Raw genomic sequence first — 21131 nt, forward strand, 5'->3', positions numbered from 1 at the left:
AGATGATAGTAAATATATTTTTTTTAAATTACAATTTAAGTAATGATCTGAATGTAACTTTTTACATACTATGCACGACATTGGTCGGAAACATGCTATAGTAGCAGCTCAAAATGGTTCTTAACCAAAAATACATTGTAGTTCTCAACGAACACGCTAGATGGCGTTGAAAATAATAATGTTATAAGTGTTAATCACAGTCGTTTAAATATCGTGAAAAGAGATTTATAAAATAATTTAATCAACAATTATATTATTTTTGTGTAGGATAATTTTACTTTTATTTATTCGTTTTTGTATCAAATATATTGTTATTAAATACAGATGTTATATAACGTCTCTTTCATTAATTTTCAAAATCTTAATATAACTCTTAAATATATACTTTTTTAAACAGAGTTCTATGGCTAAAAAAGGATTATTGCAAGGAGCCTGGATTTAAGTTAACCTTCTAAACTACAATACTGTCGACTCTCTCTTATACCAGCTAAGCTGGCTTTATCAAATTGTATCGAGCAAATCGTGTTATATTTTCTTCGGGACCAATTCTTATTGACCCATTTTGCTAGAAATTTTCTTTAAATGATTTTTAATAATTTCGTGAACTAAATACAACAATAACACTTTAATTTTATAATATATTTTCTTTTATAATCATAATTTACCAGTTCCGTAAAAATGCCGTTTCCGGCATGAAAATACAGTAAAAATCAATCATGATACTGATCGCGCTTCAATCCCAAATGTGATTCCTTTTACAAAATATCACATAACCAAGCATAATTGACCTCGACGCTGAACCCCTGAAGAGTAATTTAGGACACCATCAGAGAAACAAAATCGATTAAGGCTCAAAGTAATCAAAGTTCGTCGGAAAATGGACGATTTTTCCAAGACAATTCCGCTGTTCAAAGGGTATAGCGTATAACTTGGCGTGACGAAGATTGTCTAGTTTATTTAGATGCGACGGAACGCACACGTCATTCTACAATATTGAAATAAATATTCTTAACAAAAAAAACCTAAATATTTGCCTCTACGTTTCAATCCGCTACCTTCGATCAATATTCAGGTGTTCTGAATATTTTTTTAATATATAATTAGTCATTTAGAGATCTATATATAGTTCAAAGTGACAAATATATTACCAAATGTAAAATATTTCTATTATTATATATATTTGTAGTAAGTATATATAAAATTTGTAGATTAGTATATTTCGGAAATTTATACTATAGAGATATTCTGTAAGAACAAACTCGAAACTCACTGCACATTGCAATCGTTAAATATCAGCAATACTATAAGCACTTAATTGTGGTGATATTCGATTTTGATGCGTGTTTTCATCATCACTTCACATCACTTTCTGTCATTTTACGACCTTTTTCTGCGGTGAGTTGCGAGTTCGTTCTCACAGAATAGCTACAGAAAATGCGATATCGAGTTTCATAGTTATAACATTTAAAGGACATAGGTATCAATATCACAGTGTCGTTTTTCAACCTTTCGCGATTGGTGAGCTCTTATAGAATGCCACTTTCAGGGCAACCAAGATATTTGAATCCATTAAAAAAATATATCAATTTTATTATCGTGATCGTGTCGCCAGTTAAAAAGGCGATCAAATCATGATATTATAGAAGTTTGAACTGTATTCTGAATCATTCTATTTCACTTTCATTTCAAAGTGTTCATAAAATGTATACGGATCAGTATTTCTTACAAGAAATATATGTCACGAAATAAAAAGAAATCCAATAAAAGTAATAAGAACTTCAAAAACTCCTTTGAATGTACGATTTAAATAAAAACTTAACAATATCTATTATTAATACTAATGAAATTGAAATGGAAGATAAACAAAAAAGTTTTACCCTACCATTCATGAATTACATACAGAAAAATCGGGAACCACCTCCTTTTTAAAGTCGAGAAATAGAATAAAAATAATTTTACTCGACTTCGTGCAGGCCTGTCTGTGTAGGTACCGGAACCAGACACTCATTAACCCCAAACAGCAATACTAAGAATTGTTGTGTTTCAATTTGGGGGTGAATGAGTAAGTGTAATTATAGGCAAAAGGGACGTAATATCTAAGTTCCCAAGGTAAGGTTGGTGGCGCATTGGCGATGTAAAAAATGGTTGTACAGTGCCAATGTTTATGGGCGGTGGTGATCACTTACCATTTTCCCATTTCCCGTCTGCCGATCTATTTCGTAAAAAAATAAATTAATAATATTAATAAGGCGCATTGATTACAGTCAAAGTTTCATAGCGTCCATTATACGAAAGATTTTACTGTCAACCTTACCACAGGCATGCCCGTCTGTACTGGCCGTCGTCGCGTTTGGACTCTACTACCACTTACCATCAGGTGGAGTAGAGTCATTTGCCCTCCCGGAGAATATAAAAAAAAAAAAAAAAAGCTATAAGTTACAGATAACGTACATACGATAAACGATGCTTGCATAAAATTAATTGATATATAAATATATGAAACGATTGTTCGTTAAGCAACCATCAATTATAAAAGTGAGCGACTTATATTCTAATAAAATTCAAAGTTACCTTTCTCTAGCGAGTTCGCTGATTTTAATGCAGATGAAATAATAATGTAACTGACAGAAAAGAATGACTGTGTTGGTGTTGGTGTTTCTCCTTAAAATCTATCGGAATGTAGATAAACCTAGGTAGCTTTAAATTTATTCTTGTAAAATACCTTAACACTGCTTCTCAGGACTTGTATGAATTTTATATATCTATTCTATTCTATTCTATTCTATATATTATCAGAATCTAGGTAACAATAATATATTAATAATAATATACGGAAACTTGGTTATAAGCTCATCTTTACTTGTCGTGTTTGTACAATGATTGTTATCTTTATTTCATGTTAGAGGGGGGCAATCGGACTCCTGCCCTTAAGTAGGCTTACCTGATGGAAAGTGATGACCGCCCAAGGACACCTGCAACACTGAATGGCTTAAAGGTAGCCGGATAATTATTATCGATAAAAAAACAATATTGTTTTTGATATATACATAATATCATTTTATAATAATTCTTTTACAATTCAGGCTATTAAACTCTGGAACGATCTTCCTATAAATATTCGGGAGGCCAAATCTATAAATATTTTTAAAAAACTTGTGAAAGATCACTTTTTGTCTCAAATGCCTTATCAACAATAATTTCTTTTATTTCAGTATTTCTTGTATTAGTCATCTGCTTTTCTTTTTTCTTTTAATACACGTGAAGTTTGCGACGATGTTTTCCTTTATCGCCGAACACGAGATGAATAATAAACACAAAAACACAAATAAAGTACATGAAATTTCAATAGTGCTTGCCTTGGTTTGAAACCACGATCATTGACGAGATTCACGTGTGCTCACCACTAGACCATATCGGTTTATGAAGCTTATTAAGTGTTACTTAATATGATTGAGAGGTAGTTTTCTTTAAAAAAATCAGAAAAACATACATTGTTTTGCATGTATTGGTGAAATTTAGTTAATGAAACGTTTCAAGTCGCCTTACCAGTGTAATATTCGAAATTGTGTATTTCGTGTATTGTTTTGAAGGCGTATTGTTTTTCGATACACTATTGTTTCATTACTCTAAATTTGAGGTGTGGATTTACGATGTCCTTATTTGCAAATATATTGTATAATAAATTTAATAATATATAGAGCATATTTACATTCGCATACACTTTGAATATCATTTATCATTAATATAATCATATTCAATAATTATTAAAATATGGAAATACCATATTTGAGTTGACTTTTGCAATTTACTTTTATAATAATTACTGTATTGAAGAATAAAATAAATACGTACACATAAAAAATACTTAATAGTAAAAAGAATAGTATTATGATATTTTTTTTATAGTATAGGTTGGCGGACGAGCATATGGGCCACCATATGGTAAGTGGTCACCAACGTCCATAAACACTGGCATTGTAAGAAATGTTAAGCATCGCTTACATCGCCAATGCGCCACCAACCTTGGGAACTAAGATGTTATGTCCCTTGTGTTATTTACACTGGCTAACGGGGAATCCCTTCAAACCGGAACAGAACAGTAACAAGTACTGCTGTTTTGCGGTAATATATCTTTAGATTAGTGGGTGGCACCTACCCAGAAGGGCTTGCACAAAGCCCTACTACCAGTAAATGGCATGAAGGTAAAATTATATTTTATCTTTAATAGAAACATACATACGTTGGTATATATAGATTAATTATTATGTGTATAAGATCGGCAAACGCAGTGTAACATTCATTCAGTCAATTGGACCGATGACCTGAAGAAGGCGGGGCCTGACGAATGCGGAAGATGAAGAAACCGGAATTTTCAGCACACCTTGCATATAAACATATAAGCACTCAGCAAATTTCATATATATATATATATGAAATTTGCGATTACTTCGTCACAGTAAGAATAAATTACTTTGTGTTATGTATATTTGAAGACGATTGAGCCGGTTAGCGTGGTTGGTATATTCTTGCCTTTCACGCCGAAGGTTGTGGGTTCGATTCCCGCGCAGTATAGACATTTGTGTGCATGAACATGTCTGTTTGTACTGAGTCTGGGTGTAATTATCTATATAAGTATGTATTTACAAAAGAAAAGTAGTATATGTAGTATATAAGTTATCTGGTTTCCATAGTACAAGCTCTGCTTAGTTTGGGATCGGATGGCCAGGTGTGAATAATGTCCTGGGGATATATATAAGGATATATTTTAAGTAAGATGATCAACAAAGCTCTATGGGATACAATTATTCTGTGACAAGATTTTGTATCATATTCCCATACACTTTTAGCCTAATACACAGAACTCCCTGAAGGAGACGTGACGTTATACTAACGGCGTTACATAATGATATATTTTGCTTCAATATACCTGCATTAGCTTACGTTGATTCCCTCATGTCTAGTGATGGGAAAAACAAACGTCACAAATATCGATATCGTTTGACATCATTTCATAATAAAGGCCTTATTATAATACCTTTGAAACTTTACTCCGCATACCTATTTTCATGGAGAATTTCACGGGAGCCTTTTAATCGTGGTTTTACAAAATTTGTTGCATATAATATATTTGTTTAGGAATGTGATGTATATCTACAGTGCGTGTTTCTATTGTAATTAATTACGATATTAGATTTACTTTACTTAGTGGTAGAGCTTAGTGCTCCAACTCATCATATATTCCCTCGCGAAAAAACCATACTTAGTATGGCTGTTGTTCGTTGTTCTGGTTTGTAGGGCACTGTAACTACAAACACAAGGGACATAACTTCAGGTTCAGTTTGTTGGTGCATTGGCGTGGGTATGGTTACTATATTTTTTTCAGTGTCAATTTCTATAAGCAATGGTGAGGTTCTATAAGCATTCACCATCAGGTGACCAAATTCCCTGTTTCAAAACTTAACAATTTTAAATTGGCTCCATATTTACTAATGCTTAGTTTGTATATAGAGAGTTAGGTAAAAAAAACTACTTTGTTACAGTAAAAACATTAATCAAATAATGTAACATAATAATTTTAATATTAAATATCGATAAAAAACTTAACAACCTTATTGTATTACTGAAGCAATATCCCTATTTACGAGCATGCAGTGGCGCAGAATCTATTAAACGTCCTGGATTAATATCGATTATCTCGAACAACACTAGCCCATTACGCGACATGAGCGACTAATTAGGTGTTAATAGTGATGTTTAACTTTCGATTAAGCGATATATTATAATGAACAATTGTTTTTTCATTATAACACGCACAGATACCGAGGAATATCATATCATATCAGTACAATACAGTAACAGCCTGTTAATGTCCCACTGCTGGGCTAAGGCCTCCTCTCCCTTTTGAGGCGAAGGTTTGGAGCTTATTCTACCACGCTGCTCCAATGCGGGTTGGTAGAATACACATGTGACAGAATTTCAATGAAGTTAGACACATGCAGGTTTCCTCACGATGTTTTCCTTCACCGTCAAGCACGAGATGAATTATAAACACAAATTAAGCACATGAAAATTCAGTGGTGCTTGCCCGGGTTTGAACCCACGATCATCGGTTAAGATTCACGCGTTCTAACCACTAGGCCAACTCGGCTTATTTCATGTCATATCATATCATTTATCTCTATTTGTTTGAAAGTGAATACGAATATTTGCTGTTTAAAACATGCTATTGATATATTAACTAAATGTAACAAAAAGTCGCAATGGCCGAGGGATGAATTCTACTAATCTATAACGATACGATCCCGATTCAATTTCAACCCATCTTTGAATATTCTTAATTTTTTCTCATAGGAGCCGAACCTGTATGTTAACATTTACCTTTATGTCAAAATCAAACTAAATTGTTAATTTTTATGCTAATAGCCGATATTTAAATAAAAATTAATGGAGAACGGATAAATGGCAACGATCGCTCTTCGATTCGATTGCAATAAAGTGTCAATTTGTTAGTAGAATTACCACAGGGGGTTAGAAGATTGGCCACTTCTATGGAACCTTGGATACGATTGGGTTTTGAGAGGCGCCTTGATACAAGGTGTAAACCTGGTCTGCTATGCAAACGATACCTTCGTGACAGCCCGAGGAAGTGACTTTAGAACGGCCGCTATTCTTGCTACTGCCGGAGTGTCTCAGGTGGTAGAGAGAATTCGAAATTTAGGACTAGAGGTAGCTCTTTACAAATTCCGAGCGATCTGCTTCCATCGTCCCCGACGAAAGCCTCCGCAAGGCCCTAGTATTACAGTCGGAGGAGTTGCCATCGAAAACGGATCGACTCTTAGATATTTAGGCCTCGTTCTTGATAGTCGATGGCAATTCCTGGATCACTTCCGACAATTGTGTCCTAGACTGGTGGCCACAGCAAATGCACTTGGACGCCTGCTCCCAAATGTCGCTGGTCGAAACGATGGATGCCGTCGCCTCTATACCGCGGTGATCAAATCGATGGCACTGTACGGGGCTCCCATTTGGGTCAACGCTCTTAATAACAAGAGCAAAGCACTGATAAGGCGACCACAGCGAATCATGGCTACGAGAACCATCAGAGGATACCGAACAATATCCTTTGAGGCAGCATGCGTTCTCGCTGGTTCTCCACCTTGGGATTTGGAGGCGGAAGTTCTAGCCGAGACGTATTTCCGACGGTCTGAATGCCGTAGACGTAATGGTCTTTACAGCGCAGTAGAGGAAAAGGAATGGAGGGCCAATAAACTTTCGATACTTATTCGAAAGTGGGAAGAGAGACTGGCGGAGCCCACTGCGGGCCACGCTACAATAGAGGTGATTCGACCGGTCCTACTCAAATGGTGTAAAAGGCAACGGTCTCCACTGACTTTCCATTTAGAGCAGATTCTCTCAGGACACGGATGTTTCGGGAGATATCTGTGGAAAATCGCTGGAAGGGAACCAACCGCAATTTGCCATGCTTGCGGAGCGCAGGAGGACACAGCGACACATACTTTACAAGTGTGCCCTGCATGGGAGGAATCGAGACGCCACTTGATTGCAGCTGTAAGAGAAGATTTATCGCTGCCAGCTGTGGTAAAGTCCATGCTAGAGAGCGAAAATCCTGGAAGGCGATGATAACCTTTTGCGATGGTGTCATGAAGAAAAAGGAGGCGGCGGAGAGAGAAAGGGAGAAAAATGCACTCGCAGACCCGATGCGCCGAAGGAGAACAGGGTATCTGTACCCTGTTTTCCTTCGGCATCGCAACGCCAAGTATTTACCTCCATGAAGAGAACCTCCGGGCAATGAAAAGGGGGAGTTCAATGCTTAAAGTATAGGGTCCCCCCGGTCGAGAAATATATGAGCATAACCGGCACATCCCAACAGGGGTATTTAACATCGAAGGGTTCGACAAAAAGAACAGCCACAGGTGGAGGCGCGGAAGAATGCGCAAGCGTACCCGCAACTTCGCCAAGTGTGGATCGCTGGAACCGTGGTGGTTTTAGTTGGTAAGAGTCCGACATAACCCTCGATGTATCATCAGATATGGAAGGTATTTACTTAAGCTTCCTATTGATTTTTTTAATAATAAAAACTGTAGAGCTGTTGTTACAACTTGTTGTTACAAATTCGAATGAAATATACTTTGATTATAACAATGATAACATTTAAAATATGGATCAAAATACCGTTTTACCGTAAGTCGATTATCAACTTTTCACAATTATTTATGTATATATACGTAGATATAGTACGTAGTGACTTCTTATAGAATAGCAATGCTGTTAAAAAAATCTAAGCGATTGAAGTTAAAATATGAGTTTATATTTTTATGATTAATTATTATTATTATTATTATTTGATTTAAAAAAAAAACAGTGTTATTAATTGTTCTCTTGAATAAATATATATAAAAGCAAATCAAAATATTAACGTGACAGATTGTATAGAAATTATCTTTGGCGCGAATTTATTTTCTGCTGTACTCTGACACACTATGATAATGCCTAAAGTATTATATAATCTGTGATAATGCACAATGACAAGCTAGTACATACGTTCAATACTAGATGTCGTTAGTTGTATTTTAAATCGCGCTATAACTTCCCACAACGTAGATCATAAGATACAAAGAGTCCTCCAATCTAATAACAAACAAACATACATACATACTTTATTTTTGGAGAGCAGGTTTACAGACAAGCGTGTCAGTGATACCTGAGCTCAGTATAGACTAAAATTTAATGTAATTAATAAAAATTTGTCATTTTATGATTTTATAGAATATTATATAAGCGTGATAAGCGTGAACTATCAATTCCTTGATAGAATCATCGATCCGATCAATATATTTTTTTTGGGTTTTCTATTGGAAGAATTAAAATAAAATTTAGAAATCTTATCAAGGTGATCGTGATTTTTATTTTGTTATATAGGTAGGACAGGTAAACATTGGCGATGTAAAAAATTTTAACCACCTTCTAAGATTCTTAGCATCGCGAATGCGCCACCAATCTTGGGAACTAAGATGTGTCCCTTGATTCTGTATTACTGTTTAGCGCTAGAATATCTGATGAGTTGGTCGTACCTACCCAGACGGGTCCAAAGGCACATACCACCACCACAAAGAGAAATATTGTATCGGTATGAATTATTATAGCTTATAAATATATTTGAAATACAATTTCATTGTAGCACATTCATAAAAGTAAAGCTCCGTCGGAATGTACTATAGAAATTTAATGATATTTAAAAATAAAAAGAATCGCCTGACCTTTACAAAATCAGTGCATATTCTTCGTTTATTAGGTAAAGTTCTTGAAATCTGAATCCAGTACCCTCGTAAATAATATTCAGAGGCGAAGTTTTTGTGTTACGAGAAACTTCGACGACATTGGGAATCTTAACACTGGCCGGTCATGATAAGTTTTGCCCTATCTAGAGTTAATTAAAAAAAAAAATGTAATGTATATATGTAGCCACTGCTGGGCTAAGGCCTCCTCTCCCTTTTGAGGAGAAGATTTGCTTTACGGGTTGGTAGAATACACATGTGGCATAATTTCTATGAAATTAGACACATGCAGGTTTACTCACGATGTTTTTCTTTACAGTAAAGTACGAGATGAATTATAAACTGTAAAAGTGGTGCTTCCCCGGGTTTGAACACACGATCATCGGTTAAGATTCACGCGTTCTAACCACTGGGCCATCTCGGCTTTTTAATTATAACATAATCATTGTTATTGTAAACAATGTTTCATATTTCTTTACAGTCTGATAAGCTTCATTTAACTATATGTGTATTTATTTTTAAATAATGGTAGAGTTTAATGTTATATCTATTTATACTATCCATTTTATTTATTTCATCTTTAATTTATTTTTTATTTATATTTGTATAACGCATTTAATACTTTGGTCTACTACACTTTATTATAATAATAAGAAAATTATAAATATTTATGTTATTAACGAAATTCTTTATTTATATTTATTTAAGTAATAACAGTTTATAGTAATATAAATATATTGGTATTATAGTTTTGACTTATAGGAAAGCGAATCCTCCTGATACAAAGAATTAAATGTGTTTTACGAGAAATTTTTAAGAAAATAAAATATTAATATTATTTTAAATTTAAAATAATAGTCAAGTGATTGCAATGTTAATCAATGCAAAATTTTAGAACGGCGTTATTGCTATTTTAAATGATTATTATACTAGGGCTATTATGTAAGAATAAATACCGCAGAAAACGGTCGTGAATCGTCAGAAAGTGATATGCGATATTGACCATAATAATAGTAACATTTCAAGTATACATGCATCAAAATAGTATATCACCATAACTCGATTTTCAACATTTCATGGGTGAGCACAGATTTTTGAATACCAACGATCAATGTTTTAAAATGAAAGTTTACAAATAAATATTGTTTTCATATCTATAATATTCTTTCCATAGATAACGAAATAATCTATTTTTAATCGACATGGTCCAGTTACACGATACACATGAACACGATAATTATAACCGAAGATTACGAGTTCAAACCCAGGCAAGCACCGCTGGACTTTCAAGTGCTAATCTATGTTTATAATTCATCTCGTGCCCGGCGGTAAGAAAAACATTTTGAAGAAGCCCGCATGTATCAGATGCCAATCTGCCATACGTGTATTCTACCAACCCGCATTGAAAAAGTGATGGAATAGGCTCGAAAACTTCTCAAAAAGTAGAGGAGGCCTTAGCCCAGCAGTGAGATATAGGTTCTTATTTTACTTTGTTAAAAAAAGAAATAGGTTATATGATGGCGATGTAAGGAATGATTATATTTCTTGCAGCGCCAATACGTCTATGGATGGCGCTGACCATTTACCGTCAGGCGCCCATTTGTGTCAGTCAGATTACTATTAACAATATAAGAAAAAGAAATTATTTTTAATGACATCTAGTTATAGTGACTTCTTTTTGAACGGTATTGAATTATATCAAAAACGTACGTCTATACTGCCAAAGTGACGTAGAATTTATTAGTAAAGATAAAAAAAGGAATTAACAGATAACAACATCGATTTAATCGAGTATTATCTACGTTGTCATAAATATAATTAATATGTAAAGATAAAATAAATATTGTGTGAACTCTTTGATAGTGACATCTATCGTATCTTTAATATATGTATAGTTCTTAGCATTTTGCATAGATGGCGCTAAGTGTAACATTTAAAAAATATAATAATGTTTATGTATTTTTTGTTATATTGTAATTGTATTATGCCACGGAGGCAATTTCAAATAATGTTATATAATATTATTTGTATGTAAATTCACACTGTTTAAATTAAAAACTGTGTCGGTTTTGTAATTATTCAATTGTGACTGTTAATATTGTTGCTAATTTGACAAAAGTAAGTTTAAAGAAAATTATAACTATTGTTTCCTTTTTTTAATAAGCTTTAATTTTATTTCGGTAAGTATATGAATATGTCGAATAGCAAAACCGATGACGCATTAAAAACTGGCCAAGTTCGTTTTGAGTTCTTATTTTATCACTTTGTCAACGTGGCTTATATGTATATTCATGTTAAATTACAGGTTTTTAGTGCTAAGAGTCTCAGCTAAGCAGCGGACTGGCGGAAGAACGTAGCGAAATTGTAATGCTTACTACAGAACCCTAGAACAGAGAGATATTAAATACGATTCACATTTGTCATGGGTAGGTGAATGCTATAAAATATATAGATAAACAGAAGTGGACGAAAGCGCTTGTAAAATTAAGTCATAAACACAAAACATTTGAAATATCTGTAAATTATTCAAGTAATTAATTTTACGATCATCCTATGAATTTCTAAAATAATCTTAAACTTTAAATCCGTTGAATAGTATGATTTATTTAATTAATTTTAATATCTCCATAAAATATAATATTTTATATTTTATAATAATACAATATAAATTATAAAATGGATCTAAGTAATATTATACAATATTTAATGAAATTCGACACATGAAGGTTTCCTCACTATGTTTTCCTTAACCACCGAAAACGTGATAAATTATAAGACAAGGTGATCTAGACCACATGGATCTTACACCAAAGATTGGAGGTTGGAGGCTGAGTTCACGTGCTTAATTTAAGTTCATATTCAGCAGTTTTTTTTTTAAATAAAAGCAAGGTAAACCACAGTTTTACTTAAAAATTTACTTAATCTTATCAGAAAACACAAAAGGTAGGCGTGCGTCACCGCCACAACCACAATGCCCACCACCAGCGCCTGTTAATAGTGTTCTGTGAAGCTCCGTAGAACAAAATTATTTCATTAAGTTGACAACGATAGTAAGATTTTTGTTTCGTTAAAAAACATTAATTTATGAATGTATAAATAAAATTGTATCAAGGGAGGGCCTGGTGTCCTATTAGTAATATTATTAATTTGGAGTCTAGTTATTTATACTCCAAAATAATAGTTATTATATACGACGTATGCGGGGTTAACCTTACATTGGTATTTTAACTAATAATAAACGCGAAGAGTGAAATAAAATGTTTAAAGTCGTAATTTGCAAATTAATAAGACATTCCAATACAAACACGTGTCAGTAACGAACAAAATAAAACCGTCGCGTAATACAGACGGTATTCACAAACGTAAACGCGTAATACAAATGTTACGATGTTTCGAACATTAATGTTAATTTTACCTTTTGGTGAAGCAACATACATCATATCTCTTTACGGAGACGTTTATACGGACGTGGAATTCTTTACAAGGACATACCCATGGATAATAGATAACATTGGGGGAGAAATAACCGTTGACTACTATATGCAAGGCAGTGGAAGATACTCCGTCCCTCATATGTGTGCGTTGAACGAGATGAAGATGAACACGTTTCTCCAGGCCCAGTATTTGAAATGCGAAGCTGAAGGTATTGGTTTTTTTTTAAGCTGTGCTGATGAAATGGGCAATTACATTGAATTACTTGATTACTTTCACTCATCAACCACCAATATTTTACAATACCTGATGGGTAGCTTATCTACTAAGAAAATTATTATTTGGCACTGCCGTATGTCAAAATTTAAATATTCTGTATTAATCTAGGCTCTTATCAGCACATCTAAACCGACATTTGAATGTTAAACTTCCAACAGTTCTTGATGAAGATTTTACAAAGTATTGCCCGAGAAATTATCTTGTTACTCCTTTTCTAAAATGAAATATATATTTAAAAGATAATATATTTGGTATCCTATATTGAAACAATATTATAAATGGTATATGGAAGTAGAATAGAATTAAATTTTTTTTAATCCGCCAAAAAGCAATACTTAGTATTGTTGTGTTTCGGTGTGAAGGATGAGCCAGTGTAATTACAGACAAAAGGAACATAACATAGGCCCCAACGTTGGTGGCGAATTAGCGATGTACTGGATGGTTTATATATTTGTTGTTACGTCTTGGCCAGTTTGCCTATTTGTAATAAAATTTATATTCTAACGCTCCTTAAGTTTGTCCAATTTCCTTATACTATAGCAGTCAAGGTTATTATTTTTTTCTTTCAGGTAATCCAACTGAAGTATGTCTCTGTGAAGCTGGTATCGATCCTCATAAATATAAGCACTGTGTCTTAACCAAAGGCAATTATGCCAGTTTATCCGCATCCAAGTACAGTCAGCTTGGCATCGATGCCAGTCCAATAATAGAAGTCGGTTATAAAAACACTATTTTCGGAGTGGATGACAGTTGGTATTTGAAGAAGATTTGCACTATATTTGGCGATAATCCACCGAGAGGCTGCCGAAGACCTCTTTCTTGTAATGGCACTGAAGTTTTTAGTGATAGAAAAGGAGTCGTCAATTTTGACTGTTCGTGTTTTGACCTTAATGTTAAGCAAGACGTTAAAGAAGAATCACTTCATACTTATACCACTAGTACTACACCTACTTCTGATACTTCTTATAACTTTAGCCTTTTATAAAACACTTACGCACTCAGAAAGATTCATTTAATTATTTCTAATGAGTATTTAACTTAAGATAGAATCGGAAAGTCAATTTTTCGTTCAATTTGCTCTTCACTCACACATTTAAACACGAATAATATGAAACAAACAAGTAATAAGTAACAAATTAATTCATTATAACCGATCCAACAATTTTGGATATTGTATTGTCGGTATAGAAATTAATATTAACTCGAGTGAAAGTTCTTCAGACTGAATTTGTCTGATATCATCTTAACCAGGACAAAAATTGTTTAATGTATATTATAACTATCATACATATAATTGAAGTATTCAATAGCTATATAAGAACAATAAAAAAAAATAATGTCAGTATCGTAAAATTACTCTATCGATAAAACATTGTATAGTATATGTATGTATATAATATGTGAATATTAAAATTTTGATATTTATTAATGAAAAACTTCGTAACATATTTAATGACAATTTTCTTTTAATGCAAATTGTTACGTAAAGAAAAAAACCTAAAGAGCTATTTTCATTTGGATAAAATATAGTAATTGTGGCCGTTTTTCTATTACACATATGTTTATGTCTCAAACGTAAATGGCAAATCAATGTTAAGAGATTTTACTATATTTGTCTCTATTGACTCTAAGCGGGAACTTCCTGAAACTAAGGAGCGGCTTCAGTAACCGTTAAACGTCTCTGAGTGTGGCTGTTAATTAAAGTATATATTTCAAAGCAATTAAGCTTGAACCAGGCTGTCATTGTTATCAAGAAAATAAAAATACCTTGTCACTAAGGTACCGAATATGCCCTCGAATAATTAAATACTTCAATTTGGTACTTTTAAATAATAAATAATAGTAATAATAAATTATTTGTACATCTTGTAGTGTCTATAAATGTAATGCAGGAACTTGGTGATAGCCAATGTAACTGTAGGCACAAAGGAAACAATGTCGTAGTACTAAAATTGGTGGCACATTTGTGATGTAAGATATGGTAATATTTCTTACAGAACCAATTACCAGCATCCCAGTTACCCATTTGGCCCAATGGTCACATGATAAAATAATACCTACAGAAACTTAGATCTTCCACACTTTTAATAATCTGTTTATTAATTATTTTAAGAAAGAGAATGTGTGAAAAATTTTATTTGCCATGAGTCCTAATATTATTTATTATTTTAAATATTATATCTATTAAAAGACGAACCTTGGTAGACTTGGTTAGACATGTAAATCTTACCGAAGCCGGCCCAAATCCGGCCTTTCATGTGCTTAATTTGTATTTATAATTCATTTCGTGCTCGGCGGTGAAGGAAAACATCCCGAGCCTGCGTCATCAAAAATTTTTGCCACATTTGTAACTACCAACACACGTTGCAAAAGCGATATAGAATAAGCTCTAAAACCTTTTCCTCAAAACGGTCCTTCAACCCATCCGTGAGACACTTACAGGCTTAGCTTAACTTTTAGAAGATTCAACTTAGGAATCATTTTATTTTTCTACAAATTTTTTTTTTTAATTGCCATTCCTATTTTTAAACGTAACTGAATTAACGGAACCAGTTATATTAAGAGCATTCTACTAGTATAGTAGCAATAAGAAGTAACGGAGCGTTACGCCGCATTGCACGCGTTTGCGTCTACATGCAATGGACGTAACGCAATTTGCCTTTGCGACTACCGCGCTACGATAATTATGTGGAATCACAGTGGTATGCTAATAAAACCTACAACAATTTTTGTATTTTATATACAATATTTTATTTATTTTTACCACGAACCTTGGAAATTAAAATGTTATGTCCCTTATGCCTGCTGTTACACTGGCTCATTAACCTTTTAAGCCAGAACACAACAATACTAACAATAAGCATTGCTGTTTGCTGGTAGAATGTTTATCCACCAACCCGCATTGGTGGTGTGGTGGAATACGCTCCGAATCTTCTTCTCAATTGTAATGAAGGTCGTAGGCAAGCAGTATGAGAATAACAGTGTTTTTTTATTGTAAAATATAACATGATGGTATTAAATTTTTAAATTTCGTTATTTACATCTTAAAATCAGCATTAATTATTATTGTACGGGATTATGTAGGTGTAGAATTTGGAAACCTTTTACATATATAGCTGCGATATGTACATTAGCAACGCCATCTATTAGCGATAAATAGACAAATTAGTTTCTTTTGTGTTACTTACGTGTGTAGTTTACGTAATGGATCAAAATAACAAGTCGATACTTGGGTGGAAACGATGCTAACAAATGGCAACACCGTGGCAGTTTTGGATGGAACACGGTGCCATCCGCACATATCGCGTCCACCGCATTTCAATCCATAGCGCTGGTTATTACAAATAATTGTAATTATTGTAATTTTATTATCGATTTTATTCAAATTAAATATCAAGCGTTTTAATTCAGCACAACATACATATAAACTATGATAAATATAATATTATAAACAAAACAAAATGAATTTTATTACATTTATTGGAAAAATATAAGAACTTTTAACTTAATACTTTTATTAAAATCTGGTTTATAAATTATTATTATAAAAATGATATTAGTGATACCCTGACCATATTTCGAGCCTGACGTATGACGTTCGGAAAAGTTGACTTATTCTGCTTATAATATTTTAGTTTTCAAAATGGGGTGACTATTAACTCTATGTCGATACTATCAATATTCACTAATACCGCCCGCATGAACCAATGCCGATTGCGACCCACGATTGATATGCATAACCACAATGCACAGACGTACATGCAGAACCGGGAAATAGACCTTGATGATATTATGCATAATTGAATTTGTATACAAAACTATGTAACTAACTTAATTGTATTAAACCAAACTAGCACGTAAACACAAGATTTTAGGGTTTTTTATAAACATGTCTCGTTTCTTCGCATCTTTGATTCCGAGCTGAAGGTGGCCAAATAAAATCGCGATCAGTTCCTCTGATATAAGTCGTGTTAAAACCTCACTTGAAATATATAACTTTGAACCCCCGATGGGAAAGGTTAGCAACCTCAGCGTGTTACCCCCGAAGAGTTGGAGTGGGTACTGCTGGCTTGAGAGCTCCGCCGACCCACGAGCGGAGCATAGCACGGGAGGAGCCACGGATGCATTATATCAACACGATCCCGTGCCTAGGACGGCCATCACAGTGGTTTTAGTTGGTAAGAATCATACATTAAATGCCCTCCAAGTGAGCTGGTACCTTTCTGAAGGTTTCCACTGCGGGAAAAAAAGGTACTGCCGGCTTTTTCCTTTATTCCGGCGTACTCGGCGAGTCACCCATATCCACAATTTCATATGGGGGCAATGGCTTCGGTGGATATTAGTAGACCATTGATTTCATTACAACGATATGATAATGGTGTGGTCACAAGACCGCAATGCGCGTGGACCTTCTCAAACAGAAATGGCTATTCCGGTGATTTGAAAGCATACAACCGTAAATTATTACGGATTTGCAAACAATCGCTGTGACTGTCATAGCTGCATCTCAATCAATAAGTCCATATAAAGATGACATAGACCGTTGACTCATTGGATATGAATACTAATCAATCTTCGAAGTATCAACAGTTCTGCATAGCGATGCTATACTCGCCTGTTCGATTCTGTCCCCTTGACCTATCGTCATACTAGGCCACGCCACCTGAGACACGAGTTTAAAGAACTTATGTACGGGCATTGCAAGTTATACATTCAATCCCATCATTAATTACTATAGAGTGTAACTAAATATATTACGCATGACGTTTTTTTTAAACATACATAAACGGTATTTTTTTTTTTTTATATATGGACAACCAACAGTAGATACATTACAGATTTACAAATTAGTAACAATAGAAATTTCAAAGTTTTTTTGACAAATGTTCCACTAATTATAGGTTATCACATCTTTCATAAAAGCATCGCATTATAAATAGTTATTAAATAGGGTCAATAATTGAAAAATTTAAATTGAATATTACATTATAAATTGTAAATTATAAATAGTCATTAAATTAAATTAAGTAAAACAAGTCCATAAAATACAAATACATTATTAAAATTAAAATTACATTATTAAAATTATTAAAAAGATTGTGAAATGATTATTAAATTTACGAATATTGACTTAAATATAATTTTAGAGAAGAATATCCTTATATAAGCAGTAAATAATCAAATTGGATCTTAGTGAGATAGTTCAACGAGGGTAGGTGTTTAGGTAATTTAAAATGTTACGTTTGAACTGAGACAGGCTATTATGGAAAACATCCAAATCAGCTACTAGTTTTGAAATGCTGTTGTATGAATCAGATAAGCGGGGTATAAGTGATTTTTTCCCTAAATTTGTCCTGTATGTTCCTGTATGTAAAAGATTACCTATTCGTCTGGAATTGCTACGAGGTAAATTAAATGTCATCGAGGCCAAAATCTCGGGACTATCAATATTATTATTAAAAATATTGTACAAGAAAGTTAGAGATAAAAGTGTTCTTCGAGATTCAAGACTTATTCTCTCAAAATGTTTAAGCCTGTCACGATATGAATATTGGCTAATTTTAAATCGATATGACATATGCTTCAGAAACCGTTTTTGGACTCGCTCAATTCTGTCAACATGTATGCTGTAATAAGGTGCCCAGATTATACAACAGTATTCGAGTCTACAACGAACATAGCTGTCAAAAAGTTTTATTACGGTCGAAGGTCTTTTAAAATCTTTGGAGCACCTGAGTACAAATCCGAGAGATTTATTCGCCTGTTCCACGGTTTTGTTAATATGTGAAATAAAACTAAGCCTGCTGTCAAGCGTAACACCCAAGTCACGTACTTCATTTACTTCAGTCAATTCTATGTCATTTATATAATTATTGTTTAAGAGTTCGTAAATAAGACTACAGAGACCTAAGGCCTCCTCTCTCTATTCAGGAGAAGGTTTGGAGCTATATCCACCACGCTACTCCAGTGCGGGTTGGTAGAATACACGTGGCAGAATTTCAATTAAATTAGACACATGCAGGTTTTCTCACGATGTTTTCCTTAACCGTCAAGCACGAGATGAATTATAAACACTAATTAAGCATATAAAAATTCAGTGATGCTTGCCCGGGCTTGAACCCACGATCATCGTTTAAGATTCACTCGTTCTAACCACTAGACATAAATATTATAAAGTTATCTTTTACTAATGAATATCCATACATATGTACATATATATAAATATATATATATATATATATATATTATAAATATATATATATATATTTATATTCGCTGTACGACCGTTATTTATGTTTTGTTGCGCTACCATTTGGGAAAAAAAATGGAAAAAAGACGTGAAGCGAGCGACGTATTGCCACGATAGGGATGGGCAAAGTGTGGAGGCGTGTTTCTCCAAGTGGTTGCCAAAAGGAAAAATACACTGACCCGCCGGACGGAAGGGCCCCCGAACACCCCCGGAAGTGGCCGCGAGGACCCCACCTTCCGGTCACCAACCGGCACGACGGTCCACCCCGAGATTATGCGTGGCCTGGTGGGGCAGCCTCGCGAGCTGGTTAGGTACGCTCGGGCCCCTGTACTATGCCACGGGCGGCCAGTGGAACAGCCGTTTCTTCGGGTCTCCCTGTCCGGCAGGTCAATACAGTTTCCCCCGGCTTTGGTTCAACAGCCGTTTCCATGGATTGAGTGATTGGACCAACACCCATCGCGGCAATACTCGCTCGGGCACAGGCTGTACGCTGGCTGACCTCGAAACGCGGCTGCAAGCCACTTCACGAGTTTTTCATATGCGTACGGTGGTAACAAGCCAGGCGGATGTTTAACATCCTACCACCAGATGAGCAGATGGTCGCTCAGATATCCCTTAGTCGCCTCTTACGATACCCATGGGAACGAGAGGGGCAGTGAAATGAATTGTTTCTTCGTGACTACACGGATATATGACAAAGTCGAAACTTACCTCAGAAAAAGATAGTAAAGTATCGAAAGAGATATGCGACATCGACATTAATGGCCCAAGAGCCAGTGATCGGCAGACTTACGGTATTTTAGGAAACTCCATATTGATGGTAGGTGTAATATTTCACTTGCCTTAATTATAGAATACAGAATTATAGTCGTAGCCAATGTAAGTATGAAAGCCAAGTAAGCTACTATAAGTAAGTTCACCTAGATGTTCGTAAATTTTTGTAATATCTATAACTCGTTTATTATTCCTGTCTGCATCCAGACATATAGTGTTTATTAAATAAACCTTCTTAATCGTTCTCACAAAAGTGAATAAATATGGTTTGCCCGGCCAGATGAAGAGTAAGAGAGTCAATATCGCAGCCCTTTATTAGTACACCGAAAGCATTATATCGTCTGCCCGCATGTTGGAACCGACTTATGTGTCTTCTTCTTCAAATATATATGTATAATAATAATGTAAATAACATATACAAATTCCAGCTTTGCTGAAATAACGTAATTTTTTATAAATTTTTCGAACATTTGAAATTTTATAAAACACACTATTAAAGTAATAAAGTGTCAGCCATTGAATTTGTAAATATAAAAAAATGAGATACTATAACATATTAAAACGCAAAAAGTTACGTTTTAAAAGTCAATGTTGACGATTTTTTACTTCTAGACACACTTAAAGGAACCATCGAAGGGAATTGTGTATACCTAACATCAAGAGTTTGCTAATCTACTGTAAGTCTGCCGATCGCTGGCCGTCAATCTATAATAGTTATATCGTTTAAAGTAATAGTTATACCGCATCAAAATAGCGTATCATAAGTGAGATACAAAGTGATTTAAAAAATAATGCTTTTCATATAATTTCCGTGACTATTTGTGAAATTATTTAATGATTGATCAGAATACATTAAAACAGTATCATCGCATTCAAAATCGTTGGTAATGAGCGTGTCTGGTTTTGACGTGGTTCGTTAATTTGATAAATAGATTTTGGTTCTGAAACTGACATATTGAGCAGCGCTACACCAAAATGTAAATAATATATAACTGCTATATTTCGATATGATAATTCTCATTTTTTGTATAGTTTACATGATAACTTGTTTATGATCGGTAAATAGAACAGCGGGTTCAAATCCATGCAAGTACCACTGA

General features: G+C 34.1%; 1 protein-coding gene across 1 annotated transcript; it reads left to right on the top strand.

The window, feature by feature from the left end:
* Nucleotides 1–12625: 12625 nt before the first annotated feature.
* Nucleotides 12626–14290, top strand: LOC126776896 (uncharacterized). The gene is made up of 2 exons (XM_050499756.1): nucleotides 12626–12939; nucleotides 13577–14290. The coding sequence occupies exons 1-2, from the start codon at nucleotides 12684–12686 to the stop codon at nucleotides 13990–13992; spliced, it is 672 nt and encodes a 223-aa protein (XP_050355713.1). The 5' UTR covers nucleotides 12626–12683; the 3' UTR covers nucleotides 13993–14290.
* The last annotated feature ends 6841 nt before the right edge of the window (nucleotides 14291–21131 follow it).

The sequence above is a fragment of the Nymphalis io genome, chromosome 21 (genome assembly GCF_905147045.1).
Source record: "Nymphalis io chromosome 21, ilAglIoxx1.1, whole genome shotgun sequence".
Lineage (NCBI taxonomy): Eukaryota > Metazoa > Arthropoda > Insecta > Lepidoptera > Nymphalidae > Nymphalis > Nymphalis io.

Coding starts and splice junctions, on each gene's coding strand:
- LOC126776896 (XM_050499756.1), top strand. CDS start 12,684: ATGTTTCGAACATTAATGTTAATTTTACCTTTTGGTGAAGCAACATAC. Junction 12,940..13,576: donor TTTGAAATGCGAAGCTGAAG/GTATTGGTTTTT, acceptor TTTTTCTTTCAG/GTAATCCAACTGAAGTATGT.